This window comes from Scyliorhinus canicula, chromosome 13, assembly GCF_902713615.1.
Source record: "Scyliorhinus canicula chromosome 13, sScyCan1.1, whole genome shotgun sequence".
Classification (NCBI taxonomy): domain Eukaryota; kingdom Metazoa; phylum Chordata; class Chondrichthyes; order Carcharhiniformes; family Scyliorhinidae; genus Scyliorhinus; species Scyliorhinus canicula.
The window spans coordinates 89,389,044-89,412,119 of NC_052158.1; the positions used below are offsets into that span (position 1 = coordinate 89,389,044).

Sequence of the window (23,076 nt, forward strand, 5' to 3'; positions counted from 1 at the left end):
ACGACCCATTTGTAAAATCTATTTATTGTATCACTGAAATTTGCAGCACAGAAAGAGGTCATCCAGCCTGTCATGCCCTTGTTGGCTCTATGAAAGAGCAGTAGTGCTTGGTCCCGCACCCCTGCCTTTTGGCTGCAACCCTGGAAGTTCATCATTAAGTACCCATTCAACCCAGTTTTTAAGATGATCACCGTCTTGTCAGATGCAGCGTTTCAGCTCTCGGAGTGAAAGGAGTTTCTCTTCATCTGCTCTCAAATCAATAATTTTAAATCTATGACGTTTGGTTATTGACCCGCTCGCAAACAGGAATAGTTTTTCTCTATCTACTCTTATCACTCCCCCTCAACATTGTGAAAATCTCTGCTCAATTATCTTCAATCTTCTCCTTTCCGGGGATAGCAGTCATAACTTTACCTACCACTCCTCATAACTGAGGTCCCTCATCCCTGGTAACAGCCTGGAAAAACCTTTCTAAGGCGTTTCCATTTTTCCTGATTTTCTCAAGTACAATGTGCATCCTGCAATAGTAATCATCTCGAACAGTGTCCTCAATTCCTCCGGTTTCTTGTTCAAACTTCACTTCAGTTATTCAATGTGACAATGTATTCTGATTTGGACGGAGGTCGCCCTGTGAATTATATATATATATCCCCAAAAGATGATTATGTTGTCAGTAATATTCCTCAGTAAGTACAAATGAAACGTTTGCTGCGAATTGGTAACATATGAATGGCAAATAAACTGCCTGAAATTCCTCTGGATAAGTTTACTCACCTCACTAATCCATCAAATGTAGTACATGAATAATGAACAAATTTAGAAGAATGTATATGTAGTTAGTTATAGAATGGCCTACTCTTAAATCACTTGGTTGGTAAATTTACAGCAGAACTGAGTCAACATACAATGATGGTCCTCAGTTTAATCTCTGGGTTGTGTGCCGAATTAACCAACCTCAAAAAGAATTCATTGCTTGTAAAAATGCTTTGAGATCAGAGAATATGAAAAGCACCATGTAAAGCAAGTTTGCTCTTTCTTTCTTCCTACAAAAAGTAGTCAGCGAAATTATCAGACACGTTATCAGGCATGTCTTTGTGTTTTTGGAAAACAAGATGACTTACTATAAAGAACTAGGACTTTTAAAGAGCTGTGATCTAGGGCAGCACGTTGGCACAGTGGTTAGCATTTCTGCCTCACGGCGCTGAGGACCCGGGTTCGAACCCGGCCCTGAGTCACTGTCCGTGTGGAGTTTGCACGTTCTCCCTGTGCCTGCGTGGGTTTCACCCCCACGACCCAAAGATGTGCAAATTCGGTGGATTGACCATGCTAAATTGCCCCTTAATTGGAAAAAATAATTGAGTACTCTAAATTTATAAACAAAAATAACAAAAAAAAAGAGCTGTGATCTAATTCCTTATCTGAGCTGGACAATGAAAGAAAATTAAAATCTTAATGGACCCAAGTGTGTTAGCCTGAAGCACTGTGTTGCAGAGCACAGCACTGCCAGATTTTCATCTAGCCTTATACTTTCTGAAAATGGTCCACATTGCTCTGTGACCACGTTATTTTAACACCGTCGCTGAAAAGCAACTTGGTAGTTGAACAAGTCGGCTTCTTTCAACATCTCAGAACTGAGAAGAATAAACATACTAACTTGCATTTATACAGCATGTTACAACATCATCACATCTTTAATGGATGTTGTATACCATTTCTAGCTAGCTGCTATAGGCACAAACAAATACAATGGCAGCCTGTTGCCGCTCTGCCCCCTTTCTCCTCTTTACGCCAGCATTTCAACATATTCATACCATGTGATGATCACAAGACTTTCATCTTTATTCAATTTTTTGTGTGACTACTTTGTGAAAATATGAACACTCTTTTCGGTCCATGTCATGTGATTCATGTATGTGTTCCTGCATTCATGTATAAATGGGACAATCAGCAGAGCATATTTCACAAACAGCAAATATCATTTAAGTTTTCAATAAATAGGCACTCCTGTCCTCATTATTCCCTGCTTGGCAGTTTGTTGACCGACAGTGTTCTCCACCACTGTCATTCCACATTCTTCTGGTTCAAGTTTACTGAAACTACAGGACTGAGAGATTTAAACATATATTAACAGAGCTACTCGTTGACCGATTTATATTGTTTCAATCAACATACTGCAGATGGGGAATGGGTAAGAATCAGTATTCAAAATAAAGAAACCATCAAGTTCTCTTCAGAGCAACTAATTCATCAGTCACAGACGCGTTGGACACCCTGCATCACTGTGAAATCGTCTATTAGCTGCATGGCATTTCTGATTATGTAATAAATTTCCATAAATGTAACAATAGTTTTATTTTTGTGTACGTTTTAAAATAACTGCAGTGTACTTCCAGAGGGTGCTTCTTAAGATGTATTTTTGGGAATCTGCTCAAAGACTAAAAATGCTGACACATTTGAATGAATACACTATTCCACATCCAAACTTGCTAACACCAAATCATTTTCAAAACATTAAGCAGGGCACAAATTGAATAGTTTTAGGATTACATATAGTCGTTTGCTGGTGGTAGAAAGACAATCTCTTGAGATTGTCTGATCAACATCCTTCAGTCTCCTAACACATTAAGAGCAAACCTAATCTGCCATCGGAAAAATTGATTTGCATTTATTGATGAAGCAGATTGCAATACAATAGGAAGCTTTTGAATGTGGTTAAGGTCAAATGGAAAAATGCCATTTTAAAACCCTCCACAGCTTATAATAAGATGTCTGAATCTAGTATCCCCAACTGTTCCTGTGCTAAATTTCCACTGTAATGTTTTATGCAACAATTATGCAAACATGTATAACTGACAAAAAAGAATTCCATTGAAATATATAATACAGCATTTACATCACGGTTCAAAACACACACTGAACATCATTCATAAAACATTATGAACATTTAAACCAGTCTGCTATCTCTCTGTTAATAGGAATTTAGCAGAGAATTCAAAAATGAAGTGAACTGGGTTATCAATTTAACATGGACAGAGAAAATCAGACAGCAACTTTCAATGATCACACGTGCGCAATTAAACACAGTAATCAGAAGGTTGCTGTTCCGAGTTATCCAGCTCCTCCAGGAGCTTTGCTATACCAGTATTTCATCTAAACATTCATCATGAAAACACATGGAGTGCATGAAATTACTACACCTACTTACTAAACAAGCTCAAAAGAGGCTTATCCATTCCAGCATAAGCAGGTTTTTAATGGTGTGATAAGTCTTAATTACACCTAAATAACCTCTCTGACATAGAAAATTAACTTTTACAAGTGTGGAGTTCATTTCTGCCGATTGTCCTTATTTTTAGAGACTGTGGGGGGGAGGGGGGGGGGGGGTGGGGGGGGGGGGGGGAAGCTAATTTTTAAAAAGCTTTTTCTGTCTTTTTATAAAACCGCTTTGATTCAGAACTCAGAGGATTAAATTACAAAATATTACACAAACTAGGATAATATTCCCTGAAATGTAGAAGGGCAAGGGGTAAATTGATTGAAGTTTTGAAGATATCATGGGAAACTGATAGGGTAAATAGAAACTATTCCTTCTGCTTAAGACGAGACCAGTCTCACATTAGAGCCCGACCTTTCAGCAGCGAAATTAGGAAACTGTTCTGCATGCAAAGGGAGGTAGAGGTTTTGAATACCCTTCTGGAAATGGCAGTTCATGTTAGGTCAATCGTTAATTTTAAACATGAGATTGTTCCATTTTTGGTAACCAAAGGCATTGGTAGCAGGGAAAAGGTGGGTACATGGAGTCAGGTCACAAATCAGCCAGAATTTCATTGAATGGTGAATAGCCACAAGGGGCTAAATGATCCACTCCTATTCTCATGTTCTCTTCATCCCATTTATCTTTCCTTCTCTTTATTTCACCTTCTGTACATGATTCGATGTTGAATTAGATGTTCTTAACTTAAACTTTCTGATTTAAACTCTGTACTTCTCATTAAGAATTGCTTAATGAATTGGATTGATTGAGGAGATCCATGTCTGTTTGACCTGTTCACATGAATCACCCGCTAGAGGGTGCCACAGTGAAACGTATTTCTGATCAAAGGTTCTAGTGCAAAATCCCATAAAAAATCTCTGGGCCAGTGGAATGAGCAACCAGCACCTTTCATTTTCTGCCAACTGTAAAATCCTTTTTGTCCAGACCAGTTGCTGTGGATGTCAAAGATCCCATGATGTTGCTCAGAGATGGTGGGTTTCCTAGCATGTTGACCAAAATTCATCACTCAAGTAGCATCATCAAAATAAATGAACTGGTCCTTTATATTACTGTTGTTTACATATAGAATGCTGCATTTCAGTCAGATAACATAATCCAAAGATTATTTGTTTATTCCCTGGGTCTCAAAACTTCTTTACCCTAGATTCTGGGGCAGTAAATGCACACTCCAGGTTATTAGGGGGGTGAGGTGGACCAAGGGAAATGGCTGGTAATGCTGAATCCAAGTTGGAAATCTAGATTAAATTTTAAAATTGAACACCACTCACCTTCTGCAGTCTGAATGTAATATCCATTCTCCTTTCCTGGTTTCAGTTCAAGAAGCTGCATTACACGGTCCAACAAGCCATGGATCACCTCAAAGCCAGGGTTCTTGTTGTAGTACATGGCACAGAGGCGCCTGGTGTTCCTCGCACCAACATCTATGGTCCCATAAATTTCAAAACATCAATCTCAATTTAAAAACAATATAATCTTCACCAGAAAACAGGTCACATAAGGCAGCATGTAAAGAAGGCAACACTGGAGGAAAATGCGTCTTCAAACAAGTTCTTGAAATTCAGAAGACTGTTAACAGCGGACTTAAACAACATAGTTGTTGATAATTAGAAAGGACTAAAGTAAGATGGCATGCATTTTTTTATTCTTTCACACAGTGTGGGCATCTCTGGCTAGGCCAGCATTTATTGCCCATCCCTAATTGCCCTCGAGGGGGTAGTGGTGAGTCACCTTCTTGAACTGTTGCACTCCATATGGTGTAGGTACACCAACAGCGCTGTTCAGAAGGGAGTTCCAGGATTTTGACATTGAAGGATAGGGGATATAGTTCAAAATCAGGATGGTGCATGGCTTGGACAGGAACTTGCAGGTGATGTGTTCCCATACCTTTGTCTTTCTAGGTGGTAGAGATCATGGGTTTGGAAGGTGCTGTCAAAGGAGCCTTGGTGAGTTGCTGCAGTACACACTGCTGCTTCACTGTGATGGAAGGAGTGAATGTTTAAGGTGGTGGATGGGTGCCAAGCAAGCAGATTTATAGGATGCAGGAAAAGATGTTTGTGTTCTATAACTGTGAAAGCAAAGCATTTTACCAGGAGAGAGTACTACTGACTTCAGATGAATAGTTCTCTTGCCTCTGATGGCACATATAAATGACTCAACTTCCACGATCGAGACAACAATGGAAGTCTGAATTAGATGCCTCTATTAAAGACCTATGATTGCACAGATATTCCCTAACTAAAATCAATTGCTAATGCATAACCTCGAATCACTAAATTGATTGTCATAAATGTCATTGATTACAACCTGGTGAGTCTGTTTTTCAATAGTTCTTCTGGAAAGATTTCCTTGATACTCTGTACAAGGCACATTTGCATCATGTAATTTTTTTAACTCTGTTATCAGGATGTGACATTGCATTCATTGCCCAATCCTAGTTGTCATGGTAATGATGACGGTGCTGCTGGATTTTTTTGCATCTGTCTGTGGAATCTTTGTGTTGGTGATGTCGCCATAATGTTTTTAGGTAGGGATTTCCAGGACTTTTACTCATCAATGGGTGACAGTGACTTGGAGGAGGGAACATGAAGATTACAGAATTTGTGTGATTTTGCTTGTAGTAGAGGCCTGAGAGCTGAATGATGTTATCAAAGTAAGCTTCTTTTTTTAAATTATTCTTTCATTGGAAAGGCCCATTTCTAATTGTCCTTGAACTGAGTGGCTTGCTAGGCCATTTCAGAGAGCATTTAAAAATCAACCACATTGCTCTGGGTCTGGAGTCACATGAAAGCCAGTCGGGTAAGGACGACAGATTTCCTTCCCTAAAGGACATTAGTCAGCCCGATGAGTTTTTACAACAATTGATGATATTGTCATGCTTACCAATCTAGATGTAATTGAATTCAAATTCCACCAGCTGCCTTGGTGGGATTTGAACCCAGGCCCTCAGACCATTAGCCTGGGCTTCTGAAATACCAATCCAGTAACATTACCACTACACCACCATCTCTCCATGGGAGCATGTATGCCAGCTGCAAAGCCCCTGTGATGGCTGCAGGTAGATACTGCACACGTTCTACCAAATGATCAGACAGCTCAGATTTGGATAGTACAGAGCTTCTGGACTGTTTCTGTAGCCTAACTGGTGAGTATTCCATCACGTTCCTGACTTGAGGCTACAGATGGTGCAAAGGCTTTGTGAGCCCAGCTGAGCACTACCTGTTCAATAGCCAATCTCTGGTTTGCTTTGGTAGTCAAGCTGTTGATTTTTTTCTGATCCAGTTAGGCTTCTTGAGTTAATGGTGACCATCCCACCATTCGCCCTTTGCAAGATGACGTTAATGCGGCGGTGAGTTGGAGGGGGAGCGGGGAGTGTGTTGGTGGACAATGACCTTAAGTTTAATTGTACCAGCCATAACAACATCACTGCTACAATAGCAGGGAAATGCTGGTGCTCCTGAATTATATAGGGAGGTGGTTGGAAATAGCCATTGAACAATGCTTGTGGCACAAATGCTACCTGCCATTTGTCAATCCAAGCTTGCTGCAGGCTGCTCATAGGGACATCTGTGATTTCCAGAGCTTGCAATAACTGCCTTTCAATCCTGACAACAAACTTCTTTTGTACCAATAATGACTTCAGCCACTGAGGACATTTTCGGTGACCATTCCTGCATGACTACACCCACCCACCCCCGCCCCTTTCAATACCTCAGTTTCGCAAAGGGTATTTGGTGCCATTTTTGGTCTTGCTATCAGGTCATTAATTCTCACCTCTCCTCTCGCATTTACATCATCTTGTCTCGATGAAGTCTATGAATTGTTGAAGATTTATACCTTTTCAGAATTATTATTGCAATCTGGTCAGGTAATCAGCCAAAGCTAATTTTTATTTTATCATGAACGAAGCTGCAACCCTGAAATTGCCTTAGCAGACCCTGAATTTTATCACCAGCCAGTGACCTTTGCTGGAAAAAGTGCACACGTGGATAGGATTAGGTTCAGCTGTGATTCCCATACTCAAGCTCCAATAATATGCCAATATTCAGTGTCTAACACATAAAGAATAGGTACTCAGAGGAGACACATGGGGACATAATTAAGCTAACAAAACCATAAGTTAAACTTAGAGAAAAATATCTTTATGCCAAGCAATATATTTATAATAGGTTGTTTCATAATCCCGAAGCTACGACTAAATCAATTAAAGATTCAATAGAGCATAGTTACAGGTTTAGTGCTGGAAAAATTGGAACTTGACAGGTTCGGAATGCTCTTTCTTCATTTCATGCTTTTATGTTCCCTGGATCCTTCTACACCAACTATTACTAGAAAGACCAATGATCAAATTTTCCCCTATATTTCTGAGTTCATAGAGTTGGATTGAGAACACTTGTCCTCTCAAACAGAAACAATTTGGCCATCAAAAGCATTAATCAGAAAAAATACCATGTCTGTTTTCATGAAGAAAAACTATTTCTGCTAATGGTTGGTTACTGTCAATAAAAAGAATGCAACACATCAGATAAAATACTTATGCTATATCCTTGTAGCTTCAAGTAATTAAACAAAAATATTATTACAATGTCATGAAAGAATTTCATTGCAGCTTATAATGGGTAAGTGATGTTTGTTTAAGATTTTAAGCAGATCTTTGGCTGCACGACTAACTGAATTTCTGCCACACACGTCTGTCGTTCCATTTTGACCTCTGACAGATGCAGGATATGAGGCTGAAGTGGCATGCTTTGAATTTGCCTTTTGCTGAGTACTCTTGATCAAGGCATTCTAGCTGTTTCTTTGTGGGTATGGATGTGCGAAATGCAACGTTTAGTGTTTAGCAGTAACTGTGGCAATGAATATATCCATCTACACAATAGACACTCCTTGGTCAGGAGACCGCCAACTCAAAATGGAAAACATTTCTACACAGAGATATTTTAGTAAAAATCTGAGTCCAATTTTTTCCTCCTCCTCCTGCCAATTTTCTCCCCTCCGGGAACAGTTGACTTCTTTGCTGGTATGTGGCTCATCGTGCATGAGCCCCTCCAGTAACCCACAGAGGAAGCTTTCTAAATGTGTGAGCATAGACACTAATTGCTATTTCTGAACTGAGCAAACTTGTATTTTTCACACTGCATTACTTCAGAGCCAATGGTTTTTTACCGTTATAGAGCTATGTAAATTAATTGATGAGCCCTCACTCATAAACAGCGGGAGTTCTGAGCAAAAGTCAAATTTCGCTGTTGCATCTTCGAAAATAATGGAAATTAAATCATCAGTTATAATATCAGAGAGCTGCAGAATAGGTTTCAGCTTGCAAGTACTGATATTAAAAAATCTCAAAGTGGATGGCTTTAAGTGCATCAAATTAAAAATTTTATGAAATGCAAGTCAATGTTTTGATTACATATAATTGGATTATTTCATGAATTATTCCATTCAATTAATTATTTCTTACTTCTCTTACTACTACTTTGTTTTTTTTTAAATGCCCTCTGGAATGGGAGTGATATTTGTCTTAAGACTGCTGTGATATTTAATTTGATTTTCTGATTGCGCAAGTACTTCTCTGGTGGATTTCAGTTTTATAATATAATCTGTACAGCGAACCTGCAAGCAATCTGCTACAAGATAGTGTGATATCTGTCCTTTCATATGATAAATCATCGTGTTTTGGTAAACTGAAAAAAAAATCACAGCTAAGTGATTAATTATTCGAGCTCAGCTCCCTGATAAGTTAATGAACAGCTCAGTCATGCAGGTCAAGAAGATTCCATATTCCATTCGGAGTCCATATTGAGTTAAGTGATCGCAATCAAGCAGCAATACAGACATTACAATTGGCCCAATTGCTCCCGTTTTTTGGAGGAGAAAACTATTCACAGATCCCATTTTTAATCAATATAGCGACCCCTGCTGGATGTGTTGCCATTAGGCAGGTCAGTTGCAAAGTGCTGGCAACTGAGTAACGTAGATATGGCCAAACCTTCTAGCCGCATGCGATAATCGTCAGACATTCAAGAGCCGCCGGATACAGGCAATTTTTACAGTCACACTTTTATTATTAGTGCTTGGATAGTTCTATCTTTAAGTTTTCGCTTAACTTCAATGATCACTCAGTACATGTACCTCAGTTTCTAAATCTGAATTAACTGATAAATTTTACATGTGCCCAAATTTGTTAAGATGCTGGCTAAAATTAAATTCCACCTTAAAAAACTATTATAATAGTATTATTCCTTAAGTAAGATGGTACTTACAATAATCACGCCTAGTCACTACTAGAAGTAAAGTAAAGTTGCCATAGTCCCAGGTGACCATAGGCTGCTTTCCCCTTTTGAGGGGGGGGGGGGGGGGGAGCTGACTGGAGGTGATTTAACCTGAGGATCACCACATCTCAGCAAGGGGCAAGGTTGAGAAGGTTCATGGATAACCTCAGCCGGTATGGGAATTCAACCCACGCTGTTGACCTCACTCTGCATCGTAACCCAGTCGCCCAGCCAACTGGGCTAAACTATAGAGGCCTGATTAGTGTCTATCTTGAAATGGCTGGGAGTATCCCGGAATCAATGTACCAGTACCCAAAGAAATCAATCTAGGAGATTATAAAATGCTATTCTAAACAAATCAATCATATAATTTGACTTTCTCTTTTCTCTCGTCTCTTCCTGCTTCCCATCAACTCCAAAAGAGAGTGGATAAAATAGCCATCTCATAGTGGTCTTTCATTTTGGGCATTTCAGAGATAGAGCTAGACCAACCAGCCACCAATTACCAAGAAGGGGAAGGAACTACAACTCGCATCATAAGGCACTGCCACGCGATGACATCACATCCAACACAGCGCCGCCCAATCAAACTCAAACTAAAATTTATTAAATGGGTGAGAAAAAGTCAGAAGGACTCTTGGCGGGCTTGGATTTTGGCAGGCTGTGATGGTATTCATAGAATCATAGAATTTACAGGGCAGGCGAAGGCCATTCAGCCCACTGAGTCTGTACTGGCCCTTGGAAAGAGCACCCTATTAAGCCCACAGCTCCAACCTATCCCCATAACCCAGTAACCCCACCTAACCGTTAGGATACTAAGGGGCAATTTAGCATGGCCAATCCACATCTCTGGACTGTGGGAAAGAACTCGGAGGACCTGGAGGAAACTCACGCAGACTCGGGGAGAAAGTGCAAACTCCATACAGGCCGTCACCCGAGGCCGGAATTGAACTTGGGTCCCTGGAGCTCTGAAGCAGCAGTGCTAACCACTGTGCCACCGTGCTGTGGGTTTTCAATTTAATTGAGGGATTTGATGCGAGCAACTTGTGTTAGTCAGAGTAAAAACTATTAGACAAACTATTTTCTTCATGTATGTGTGGAAAATATGATTCTAAAGTCACTTTTAATAATCGCTGATTAAAAATAACACTGCAATTGGCTAATAAAAAGTAAAGTCGTCGTAGTCTCGGATGACCATGGCTGCTTTCCCCTTTTGAGGGTAAGAGCTGACTGAGGATCACCACACCTCAGGCGAAGGGCAAGATTCATGAAAAACCTGCAATTGACCACAAAATAAATATCATGTTTAACAAAATATAAATACCTTTCGAAGGGTCTTTCAGAACAACATCAGAAATTTCAAACAATTTCAGAGGCAGTGGCATCTTCCGGTTAGCTGCAGTTGTCTTCAGCAGACCAGATAGAAGAGTGGTACGAACTACCTAAATCAAAGAGAAAAATGAATGCCATAAAGGAGCTGCTTTAATTTGACAGCATGGAATATCCTGAACTCGATATTCCAAAATACATGAGATCCATCGCATATGCCTGCTCACTGCTGGCAGTAAACATGTGGCTCCAGCAGCCAATAGATCAGAAGCTACCATTGCCAAATTGGGTAAAAGGTATTTCCTCCAAAAGAAATGTACAGAAAATGTAAAGTCCAGGAACCTGTTGGACTTTAACCTGGTATTGTAAGACTTCTTACTGTGCTCACCCCAGTCCAACGCCGGCATCTCCACATCAAAAGAAATGCAGTTAGGGCAATTAAAAAATAGCTCCTCTGGAAATTAGTAAACCATTGTTATTTAAGATAGAGAAGTAACCAGCGCCTCACTACCACCTTCTCATGGGCAATTAGGAATGGCAATAAATGCTGGTCTAGCAAGTGACGTCCACATTCCATGAAAGAATAAATGCTGAGGATCCGGGTTCGATCCCAGCCCCGGCTCACTGTCTATGAGGTCTCACTGTGCATGGGCCCCACCCCTACAACCCAAAGATGTGCAGGGTAGGTGGATTGGCCATGCTAAAAATAATAATAATAAATTGCCCCTTAATTTAAAAGAAATTTAAAATGAAAAAATAAAAGCAATCCTCTAACTGCAATATATTAATTGCACATGTTTGACCATTTAAAAAACAGAAGTCAGATATTACAGCCGCAATTTTCAGTGGGAAGCAAAATCTGCCTATTCTACATCTTTACAAACACAGGAATTCATAATAAATAGGAACAAGATCCAATTAACACTGTTTAGAGTTAAATGATCCTTCTTAAATAAAGCATTATTAATTTCATTGATGAACTACTCAATTCATCTTTAAGAATTGTATTTCTCAAGGCTTGAGAAAGAGAGTTGGCCAAGTGATGCAAGATTTTACAGACTGAATTCACATCACAGTGGGTTACAAATTTACAAACTGGAACACCGACACCACCTTGTGGTCTTTTCAATATCACCATCATGAGTTGACAAAAGTGCACTGAGGTGAAGCTTCATTTCAACACTAAACATTAAAAGACGGATTCACTAGTCATAACTGCTGATCCAAACAATTAGATACTCATGGACTGGACTCAAAACATAGGCTGGTGAAGCCCATAATGGCATCTTTAAAACAAATACACTGCTGCTCTTATTAAGCCTTTCAAAATGCAAGTTTAGAGAAATCTTTTAACCATCTAACAGCAACTTCACTTGCATCGCAAAGCTTCTCCTATGCCACCACTTGTATCACTAGGTCTGATTTCAGTTTCTAAAATGTTACATCAGCTGGCCACTCCTTAGTCAACAACGAAAAGGAGGCTGGCATACATTCCTTCAACCGAATCCTGGAGGTTGACAACAGGCAAGGCCTGTTGATAGACAGACTCCTGTTTTTTTCAAAGATTTAATGCAATACTTTGAATTAAGAAATGCAACTTTAAGCAAACAATTATTTTATGGAATGTGGCTTAGCTTTCTAGGCTTAGCCATTTTATTGTTTATCCCCAATTGCCCTTGAGAAGGTGGTGATGAGCCACCTTTGTGAACCGCTGCTGCCAATGTGGTGTACGTACACCCACAGTGCTAGTAGGGAGACCCAGGATTTTGACCCAGCGGCAGTGAAATAACATTGATATAGTTCTAAGTAGAGATGGGGCGCGACTTGAAGGAGGACTTGCAGGTAGTGGTGTGCCCATGCATCCACCTTGTCCTAGGTGGTAGCGGGTTTGAAAGATGCTGTCAAAAGGTCCTTGGTGAGTTGATGCAGTTCATCCTATAGCTGGTACACACTGCTACCACTCTATGTCAGTGGTGGAGAGAGTGAATGTTGAAGGTGGTGGATAGGGCGACTCGTGGGGTCTGCACTCATCCAGGCAAGGGAGGCATGGTAGCACTATGGTTAGCACTGCTGCTCACAGCACCAGGGACCCGGGTTCGATTCCGACCTCGGGTTATGCTCTGTGTAGAGTTTGCACATTCTCCCAGTGTCTGCGTGGTTTTCCTCCGGGTGCTCCGGTTTCCTCCCTCAGTCCAAAGATGTGCAGGCTAATTAGATTGGCCGTGCAAAATTGCCTGAAGTGCCCAAAGGTTGAGTGTGTTGTTTATCGAATGGCCATGCAGGTTCGATGGGCCGAATGGCCTTCTGCACTGTAGGGATTCTATGATTCCATCATACATGTGCCTTGCAGATGGACATCAGGCTTTGGAGAGTCAAGAGGTGAGTGACTATGTATTATGCCTCGCCTCTGACCTGCTTTTGTTTTTAAAAAATATTTTAATTCTCCTTTTTTTTCATATTTTCTCCCAAATTTACACCCACCAACAATAAACAATAATTAATAACGAATGCAATGTCAATCCCCATATCAATAACAACAATCTCATCCTCCCACCAAACCCCCAAACATCCGCCCGTATGTTAACCTAAACAAATAACAAAAAGGAATCAGGAATCATCATATCATAGAATCACCCATAGTCACCATTAACACATACAGTCCCCCTCCCTCCAACTCTCTAATGTTCGATGTTATCCAATTCTCGAAAGTGCATAATGAATAATGCCCATGAATTGTACAACCCCTCCATCCTTCCCCTCAGTTCAAATTTTAGATTCTCAAGAATCAAGGATTCCAGCAGGTCCCCCCCGCCACGCCAGGTCACAGGGTGGAGAGGTTGATCTCCATCCCAACAGGATCCGCCTTCGGGCGATCAACGAGGCGAAAGCTACAACATCTGCCTCCGCACCCGTTTCCAACCCCAGCTGGTCCGACACCCCGAATATGGCCTCTCGAGGGCCCGGGTCCAGTTTCACATGCCCCACTAGAGGGATTACCCTAAAATCCTCCTTCCAGTAATCCTCCAGCTTTGGACAGGACCAAAACATATGAACGAGTTACTGGGCCCACCCTCCCGCAACACTCACAGGCATCTTCTACCCCCTCAAAGAGCCGGCTAATCCTCACCTCTGTGAGTTATGCTCTATATATCTATATACCATCTTCAGCCCCAACCTCCCGCACGAGGTGGAGGTGTTCACCCTCCGGAGCACCTCACACCAGAACCCATCCTCCATACCCTCTCCCAACTCTTTCTCCCACTTTGCCTTAATCCCATCCAGCGACGTCTTCCCCTCTTCCAAAATAGTCCTGTAAACCGCCGACACTATCCCCTTCTCCAGTTCCCCCTGTCGTCAGCACCTCCTCCAGCAATGTGGAGGCCGGTTCTACCGGGAAGCCCTGTACCTCCATTCTGGCAAAGTCTCGAACCTGCATGCATTGAAATATTTCTCCCTGCTCCACCCATACTTCACTCCCAGCTCCTTCAATCCTGCAAACCGACCTCCAAGAAACAAATCTTTTAGTGTCCTAATTCCTTTCTCCTCCCATCTCTGAAAATTTCCATCCCACTGCCCCGGCTCAAATCCATGGTTCCTCCGAATCGGCATTTCCTTGACACTGTCTCCAACCCGAATTGCTGGCGAAACTGCCTCCAAATTCTTAACAAAGCTATTATCATAGAATTTACAGTGCACACTAATTTTTGCACACTAAGGGCAATTTAGCATGGCCAATCCACCTGACCTGCACATCTTTGGACTTTGGGAAGAAACCGGAGCACCCGGAGAAAACCTACGCAGACACGGGGAGAACGTGCAGACTCTGCACAGACAGTGACCCAAGCCGGGAATCGAACCTGGGACCCTGCAGCTGTGAAGCAAATGTGCTAACCACTAAGCTACCGTGCTGCCCATATTACTACCGGACTCCCTGAGTATTTCCCCGGGGCCGTCGGGGGCAGTGCTGTTGCTAGTGCCTTCAATCCCGACCCCTGTACAAACTCTCCTCCATTCTGACCCACTGGGAGTCAACCCCTCTGACCCAGCTTCGTGCCTTCTCCATATTTGCCGCCCAGTAATAATGCATCAGGTTTGGAAGACCCTGTTGCCTGGTATGGAAGGTATTAGCTATGAGGAGAGGTTGAATAAACTTGATTTGTTCTCACTGGAACAAAGGAGGTTGAGGGGTGACCTGATAGAGGTCTACAAAATTATGAGTGGATAGTCAGAGACTCTTTTCCAGGGTAGAGGGATCAATTACTAGGGACATAGGTTTACGGCGCAGGGGGCAAGGTTTAGAGGAGATGGACAAGGCAAGTCTTTTTATACAGAGGCCTGTGGTGCCTGGAACTCGCTGCCGGAGGTGGTGTTGGAAGCAGGGACGACAGTGACGTTTAAGGAGCATCTTGACAAATACATGAATAGGATGGGAGTGGAGGGATACAGACTACGGAAGTGTAGAAGATTTTAGTTTAGATGGGCAGCATGGTTGGCGCAGGCTTGGAGGGCCGAAGGGCCTGTTCCTATGCTGTACTTTTCTTTGTTCTTTGACCCCAAACCCCTGGCTGCCTTCCTCTCTGTCGCAGCACCTTTCTAATTCTGGCCACCTTCTGTCCCCATATGAACAAGGTAATCATCCCTCTAATCTCTCTGAAATATGCCGTTGGCAGGAAAATCGGCAGGCATTGGAAAATAAACAGAAATTGCGGCAACACGTTCATTTTAACAGCCTGCACCGACCCGCCAGTGACAGAGGGAGACCATCCCACCTTGCTAGATCAGCTTTCACCCTCCCCACCAAACTAGAAATGTTGTACCTACGGAGACCCTCCCCAATCCCGAGCAATGACCTGCTTTTGCAACCGCAGTATTTTTTTTTTCTTTTAAAATTTAGAGTACCCAATTTTTTTTTTCCAATTAAAGGGCAATTTAGCGTGGCCAATCCACCTAACCTGCACATCTTTGGGTTGTGGGGGTGAAACCCACACAGACACGGGGAGATTGTGCAAACTCCACACGGGTCCTCAGCTCCGTAGGCAGCAGTGCTAACCACCGTGCCACATGCTGCTCCTGTAACCACAGTATTAATATGACTAGTCCAGTTGAGTTTCTGGTCAATGGTAACCCCCGGGATGTTGATCATGGGGGAATCAGTGATGGCAATGCCACTGAATGTCACGGGAGATGGTTGGATTCTATCTTCCTGGAGATGGTTATTGCCTGGCACGTATGTGGCACGAATGTCACTTGCCACTTATCAGCCCAAGGTTGAATGTTGCTCAGGCATTGCTGCATATTGATATGGATTGCTTCTGTATCCGAGGAGTCATAAATGGTGCTGAACATTGTGCAATCATCAGTGAACATCCCCATTTCTGATATTATGATGAAGGGGAAATCATTGATGTCGTTGCTGAAGATGGTGGGGCCAAGGAAACTTCCCTGAGGAACTCCAGCAGTGAATTCATAGAATATATATCCATAGAATTCACAGTGCAGAAGGAGGCCATTCAGCCCTTTGAGTCTTCACCGAGCCGCCAAAAGAGCACCCTAACCAGACCCATTCCCCCTCCCTATCCCTGTAGCCCCACCTCACCTGCACATCCTTGGACAATAAGGGACAATTCAGCATGGCCAATCCACTTAACCTGCACATCTTTGGACTGTGGGAGTAGACCGGAGCACCCAGAGGAAACCCGTGCAAACACCGGAACAATGTACAAACTCCATAGACATTCACTCAAAACTGGATTTGAACCCGGGTCCCTGGCGCTGTGAGGTAACAGTGACAGTGCTAACCACTGTGCCACCATGCGTCCGGGAATTGAGATGATTGGCTTCCAATAACCACAACCATCTTCTCCCTGGTGCTGTTATGACTCCAACCAGCGGACGATTTTCCCCTTGATACACCTCAACTCCAATTTTGCTAGGGCTCCCTGATGCCACATTGAGTCAAATGCAGCATCACCTCTGGAATTCAGTTATTTTGTCCACCTTAGGCCAAACGCCGCAATGAGGTCAGAAGCTGAATGTCCCGGGTGCAAACTAACCTGAGCATCAGTGAGCATGTTATTGCTGAGCAAGTGTCACTTGAAATAACACACCAAATAGAAATGTAATGCTGAACATTTTAGGATGATCGGAACAGGGAAACAGCTCCTCAAGCCTGCTCCATCATTCAATTAGGTCATGGCTGCACTTAAACATTTACTGCATGTTTTGATGCCTTTACCCGACAGAAACTTATTTCAATCCTGAAAGGTCCAATTGACCCAGCACAACAGCACTTGCACGGGGGAGAGTTCCAGAATTCTGTTACTCTTTATACAATAAGGTGCTCGCAGATTTAACACCCGAATGATCTCGCTCTAATATTGCGCTGGATGTCCTTTCGTTCTTGATTCTCTCAAGAGGGAATTGTGTCTCTGTATCAATGCTATCGAATTGTTTTAACTCTTTATGCACCTTGATCAGGTCACTCCACAATCTCATGTACTTAAGGCACTACAAATCAGAACCTGTCATCATTAAATCCTCTAAGCCCTGCTATCTGGTGAATGTTCGCCAGAATCTGTCCAAGCTCAATCTATCTCTCTCCCACTGTGCTGCATAAAGGTAAAGGCAGAACTCTAGATGAGGTCTAACCAGAGCTCTAGAAGAACTAAAAAAATTGGAGCAGGAGTGGGCCATTCTGCCCTTTGGATCCGCACCACCATTCAATGAAATCACGGCTGATCTACTTCAATACCATTTTCCTGCACTATCCTGCTAATATGAAGGAAATATCGATTTCAGTCTTGAAGATGCTCCGAGGCAGAGGATTCCAGAGATTCACCACCGAGTGACGAAATTCCTCTTAGCCTCAGTTCTAAATGGCATGAGACTATATCCCCAGATTCACCCCACCCCCCCCGCCCCCCCTCCTCCAACTCCAATGTCAAGCCCTGGAAGAAATTTGTACATTTGAATGAGATCACCTCTCATTCTTATAAATTCCAGAAAATAAAGGCCCAGTCCATTTAATCTTTCCTGACAGGCGGCACACAGTGCTTAACACTGCTGCCTCACAGCTCCAGGGTCCCAGGTTCAATTCCGGCCTTAGGTGACTGTCTGCATGGAGTTTGCATTTTCTCCCTGTGTTTGCGTGGGTTTCCTCTGGTTGCTCCGGTTTTCTCCCACTGTCCAAAGATATGCAGGTTAGGTGGATTGGACATTCTAAATTGCCCCTTAGTGTCCAAAAAGGTTAGGTGATGTTACTGGGTTACGGAGATAGGATGGAAGAACAAGAACAAAGAACAAAGAAAATTACACCACAGGAACAGGCCCTACGGCCCTCCCAGCCTGCGCCGATCCAGATCCTTTATCTAAAACTGTCGCCTATTTTCCAAGGATCTACTTCCCTCTGTTCCCCGCTCGTTCATATATCTGTCTAGATGCATCTTAAGCGTGGGCTTAAGTACGGCGCTCTTTCCAATGGCTGGTGCAGACCCGATGGGCTGAATGGCCTCCTTCTGCACTGTAAATGCTAGGATTCTCATAGGACAATCCTCCATACAAGGAAATATTTTGATGACCTTTTGTTGCACTCCCTCTATGGCAAGAATATCTTTCCTTTGGGAAGGAGATCAAACAGCACACAATACTCCAGGCACGGTCTCCCCAAGGCTCTGTATAATTGCAGTAAGGCATCTTTACTCCCATACACAAATCCTCATAAGGCAAACATACTATCTGCCTTATTAATTTCTTGATTTACCTGCATGTTAGTTTTCAAAGACCCATGAACAAGGACATCCAAGTCCCTTTAAAGTTCAACACTTCCCAGTCTCTCACCATTGACGTTTCTATCTTTTCCTGTCAGAGGAGACAACTCACATTTCTCCACTTTGTAGTCCATCTGCCAAATTTCTGTCCACTTGCTCAGCCTCTCTAAATCCCCTTGAAGCAGCTTTGCATCCCCCTCACAACTCACACTTCCACCTGGTTTTGTGTCAGCTGCAAACTTGGATGCATTATATTTACAAAAAAATATTTAATCCCCACATCCAAATCAATTGTATAAACTGTGAACAGCTGGGGCCCCAAGCACTGTTCCCTGTGTTACCTCACAAGTCACAGCCTGCCAACCAGAAAATGACCCATTTATTCCTACTCTCTGCTTTCTGTCTGTTAAAAACCAGTTCTCAATCCATGCCAGTATATTACCCTCAATCCGTTTGTTGTGTTCTGTGATCTTGCCTATGCAATGAATCTATAGAATGATGATTTATTGATGTACACATGGCAAAGTAACAATCAGAATGCTGTACAGACCAAGTTACTGACTGAGTATCCTAGACTCTGATGGAACTACCCTTATGTGTGACTGTCCTGGTGTACGCCTTACAACCTTCTGCTGATAGCTAGATGTCACATGACTGATGTCTGACGCCACCTGCTGGTCGGAGGTCGCACTGCTGAGTGCATATAATATTTTCACAGGCATATCACCACACCTATCTGCTCTAATTTTGTTTACTAACCTCTTCTACGGGACCTGATCAAAAGCGTTCTGAAAAATCAAAATATACCACAATCACCGATTCCTCCTCGTCGATGTGAATTACATCCACAATAAACTCCAACAGGTTTGTTAAACATGAGGTCCCTTCCATGAATTCAGTGACTCTATCCAATCCGACCATTATTTTCTAAGTGTTACACTAACACATCCATTATTAGATTTGAGCACCCCTTCTGGTGGCAGGCTAACAGGTCTGTAGTTCCTCATTTACTCTCTCCCTCCGTTCTGGGGTTACATTTGTTACCTTTCAATCAACAGGAATAATTTCAGAGACTATAGAAATTTGAAAGATGACCATCGATGCATTTACTATGAATATACCATGGAAGCATACAGGATCATTTGAATTAAGCAACTTTTTAATCAAAAGATAAGAGATTATGAACACTTTCGAAGAAGAGTCATTTGGATTTTAGACTAGGGCACCTTTTTTGTAAAACTTTTCATATTTGGCCTCCAAAGTTATAAAAAGTCCTTGAACTGGTTGTCACTCCCTAAATTCACTTTCCCAATCCATGTCCATTTTTCCTGGAATTCCATGTATGAATCCTCCTTTCAGGTTGCCACCTCTGCCACAGTACAAAAACTGATCTCATCAAAATCAAAAATGTCATCCTATGGAACAGTGACAAAAGTAAACTGTCACGGAGATCAGGTGGCATCATATTTTGTTTTATTTATCCATATTTTAAATTTTTTAAAAAATTCTAATTAAGGGACAATTTAGCGTGCCCAATTCATCTACCCTGCACATCTTTGGGCTTTGGGGTGAGACCCACACAGACACAGGGAGAATGTGCAAATGCCTCACGGACTGTGACCCGAGACCGGGATCGAACCTGGGTCCTTGGCGCCATAAAACAGCAGTGCTAACCACTGTGCTGCCCACATATTTTTTCTTATAATGCCTTGTGAAGCACCTGTGGATGCTTTATTACAATAAAGCTGCTATATAAGTGGGAGTAGCATTGATGGTGTACTAAGAATAGCTCACAGAGAAAATAAAATTAAACAAAGCATTTTTGAAAAAGATCTCCATTTACTTTCTTGTTTAAACATCAAAAGCAGAAACCACTAAGAATAGGAAAGGGAAAGGTGAGAGTTTTGCAAGAGCGGGCTGGGCAGCGGGGAGAAGAGCAAACGAGAGGAGTGAAGAATAGAGGAGGGAGGGGAAAGCAGCACTGGGAAAAGAGAGACAGATGAAGTGGGTGAAACAATAAAACACCAAAAGAGTCGTATTGGACTTGAAACGTTAGCTCTGTTTCTCTCTCTCCACAGATGCCACCAGATCTGCAGATATTTTCCAACATTTTTTGTTTTTATTACAAAAGACATGGGTGTGGAGATTGAAGTTGTTACTTGTAAAACCAAACATTTCCTTCACAAATTAATCAACAATTTCACTTCAAACACTGCACAGAAATCTTCCCTCTGATTTCAAGATCTATGTTGAAGACCCCTGGAATGAGATTTATATCCCAGTTAAGATACAAATCAAGTGAATTCACAAGTATGTTACAAGATCAATCCACTCATTGAATAATAAATCAGATGTCACAACCATTCAAAATATATCCTTTGTCATCCAGATATACCACATAAAATGTTATTGATACCATTACCTTATTAATTATTATAACCTAAACGACATTTGTCACAAAATTCAATATTAAAAGATAGAAACACCATGGGCACGATTTTACTAAATGGGAACACAGGTCCCACAAGAGAGTGCGTTTAGCCGTGTGTTTCCCGGCGCTCCCAGTACCGAGAAACATAACGCTATAAAACAGCAGTCGCGTTAGATAAGGGGCCTCAGCTTGGAATGTGTGGCCCCATTTTGTGCACTGAGGAGCTCCATTCGCCGAAGCTCCTCAGTGTAGCGAGGGATCTGGGCGCCTTTTAAAAATGGCACTGCAATGTTCGAAACCCCAACGCGAAACACACCCACCCTCCCAAGCCGCAATACATTAGGGGAGGGTCCCCTAGCCCACCCGCAACCCCCCCCCCCCCCAACAATATCCAAGCACAGGGCACCCCGGCCCAGGTAAAGAAATATTAGCATAACACCTTGGCAATACCAACCTGGTAGCCTGACAGTGACCACACCATCTGGCAGTGCCAGGCTGGCATTCCAGTGGCACTGCCAGAGTGCCAGGCTGGCAGCGCCACCCTGCCCATTGGGGAAGCATCTGGGGGCCTCCGATCCCCTGGGAGACCCACACGAGTGCCATTCGGTCTGGTCCCTGTTTGTGGAGACCAGTACTGAGCGGCGCTCACCTGAGGTCTTCGAGGCAAAGGAGATAGATCCCATGCCTCTGGTACCTCGGGAATCTGCACATTAAAGTGAGACTAGCTCTAACATTCAGACTTGCTAAAAAGTTACATCTCGCGAGGCATTGCGGGTTGGGTAGATCCCGGGAGCGAGATCCCCCGTCTTCTATCCACGCTGCGCCGTAACGAGCTGCTTTTCGGGCTAGTGTGACCGCAAAATCGTGTCCCATATTTGAAGGTCTAAGTTAACAAACTTTGTTTTCATGCATAAAATCAGTCTTTAAAGCTGAAAGCAAATTTTTCAATAAACTGAACCAATATTGATTGTTAATTCATACCTGAAATTCAGCTGTTTTGGGATTGGCAATATGTACTGCTCTTATCTCTGCTATGTCCTTGCCCAACCTGTCTGCAACGTCATCTTGAGAACACTGAGGCAATGGAAAGCAGCAATGTTTATGTACGAGTCAATGCCATGTCATCAGACTTTTAAATCTACTTCTTACAAAACCAATTACACTCTCTCTGTTTCTTCCTGAAGCAAAAATAGAAATGCTCAAATACAATGGGCAGGATTCTCTGGCCCCACTCTTGGCAGGAACCGCCGTAGGCAAGAACAGAAGATTTGGCATTCCAGCCATCGTTCAGTGGCACCAGAAAATCCCAGCCGTGAACAAGGGCGGAAGATTTTGGCCAATGTCCCAGAATCTGTTGCAGCAGGGCATCTTATAGTGTGCCCCATTGGACCTACATCCTAACACACTCCATGAACAATAATAATCTTTATTATCAAAAGTAGGCTTACATTAACACTGTAATGAAGATACTGTGAAAATCCCCTAGCCGCCATATTCCGACACCTGTTCAGGTACACTGAAGGAGAATTCAGAATGCATAATTTACCTAACAGTACGTCTTTCGGGACTTGTGGGAGGAAACAGGAGCACCCGGAGGAAATCCACGCAGACACAGGGAGAACGTGCGGACTCCGCACAGATAATGGCCCAAGCCAGGAATCGAACCTGGGACACTGGCGCTGTGGAGCAATGGTGCTAGCCACTGTGCTACCGCGCCGCCCATAATTGCCCTTGATGGGTTCTGCCAAAGTGTCCTCGTCAGTCTGTCGGGTGTATTTTTTCTGAAATGCAGGATTCTAAAAGATGCTTTGTTGGCTAATTATAAATTGCTGAAGTGTTAAGTGGCTACGTTATTACAACTCCAGCAAATATATATTCAGGGAAATTCTGAGCCAGTCACTGCAAAAAATGACATCTGACTTTAAAAATTGATCCGTGTTGAGCAGTTTGTTGTAAGACTACCATTGCTACTCTTTCTTTCAAAATGAGAGCAGCCATTGAAAAAAC

General features: G+C 42.6%; 1 protein-coding gene across 1 annotated transcript in view; it reads right to left on the reverse strand.

Moving 5' to 3' along the window:
• Positions 1 to 23,076, reverse strand: part of farsb (phenylalanyl-tRNA synthetase subunit beta) — a 69,215-nt gene that overhangs the window by 17,243 nt on the left and 28,896 nt on the right. The window contains exons 14-16 of the mRNA XM_038815775.1: positions 22,051 to 22,143; positions 10,868 to 10,985; positions 4,543 to 4,695 (exon numbers count right to left, since the gene is read on the reverse strand). Of these exons, the coding sequence (XP_038671703.1) occupies positions 4,543 to 4,695; positions 10,868 to 10,985; positions 22,051 to 22,143 (364 nt within the window). The remainder of the gene's footprint in view (positions 1 to 4,542; positions 4,696 to 10,867; positions 10,986 to 22,050; positions 22,144 to 23,076) is intronic.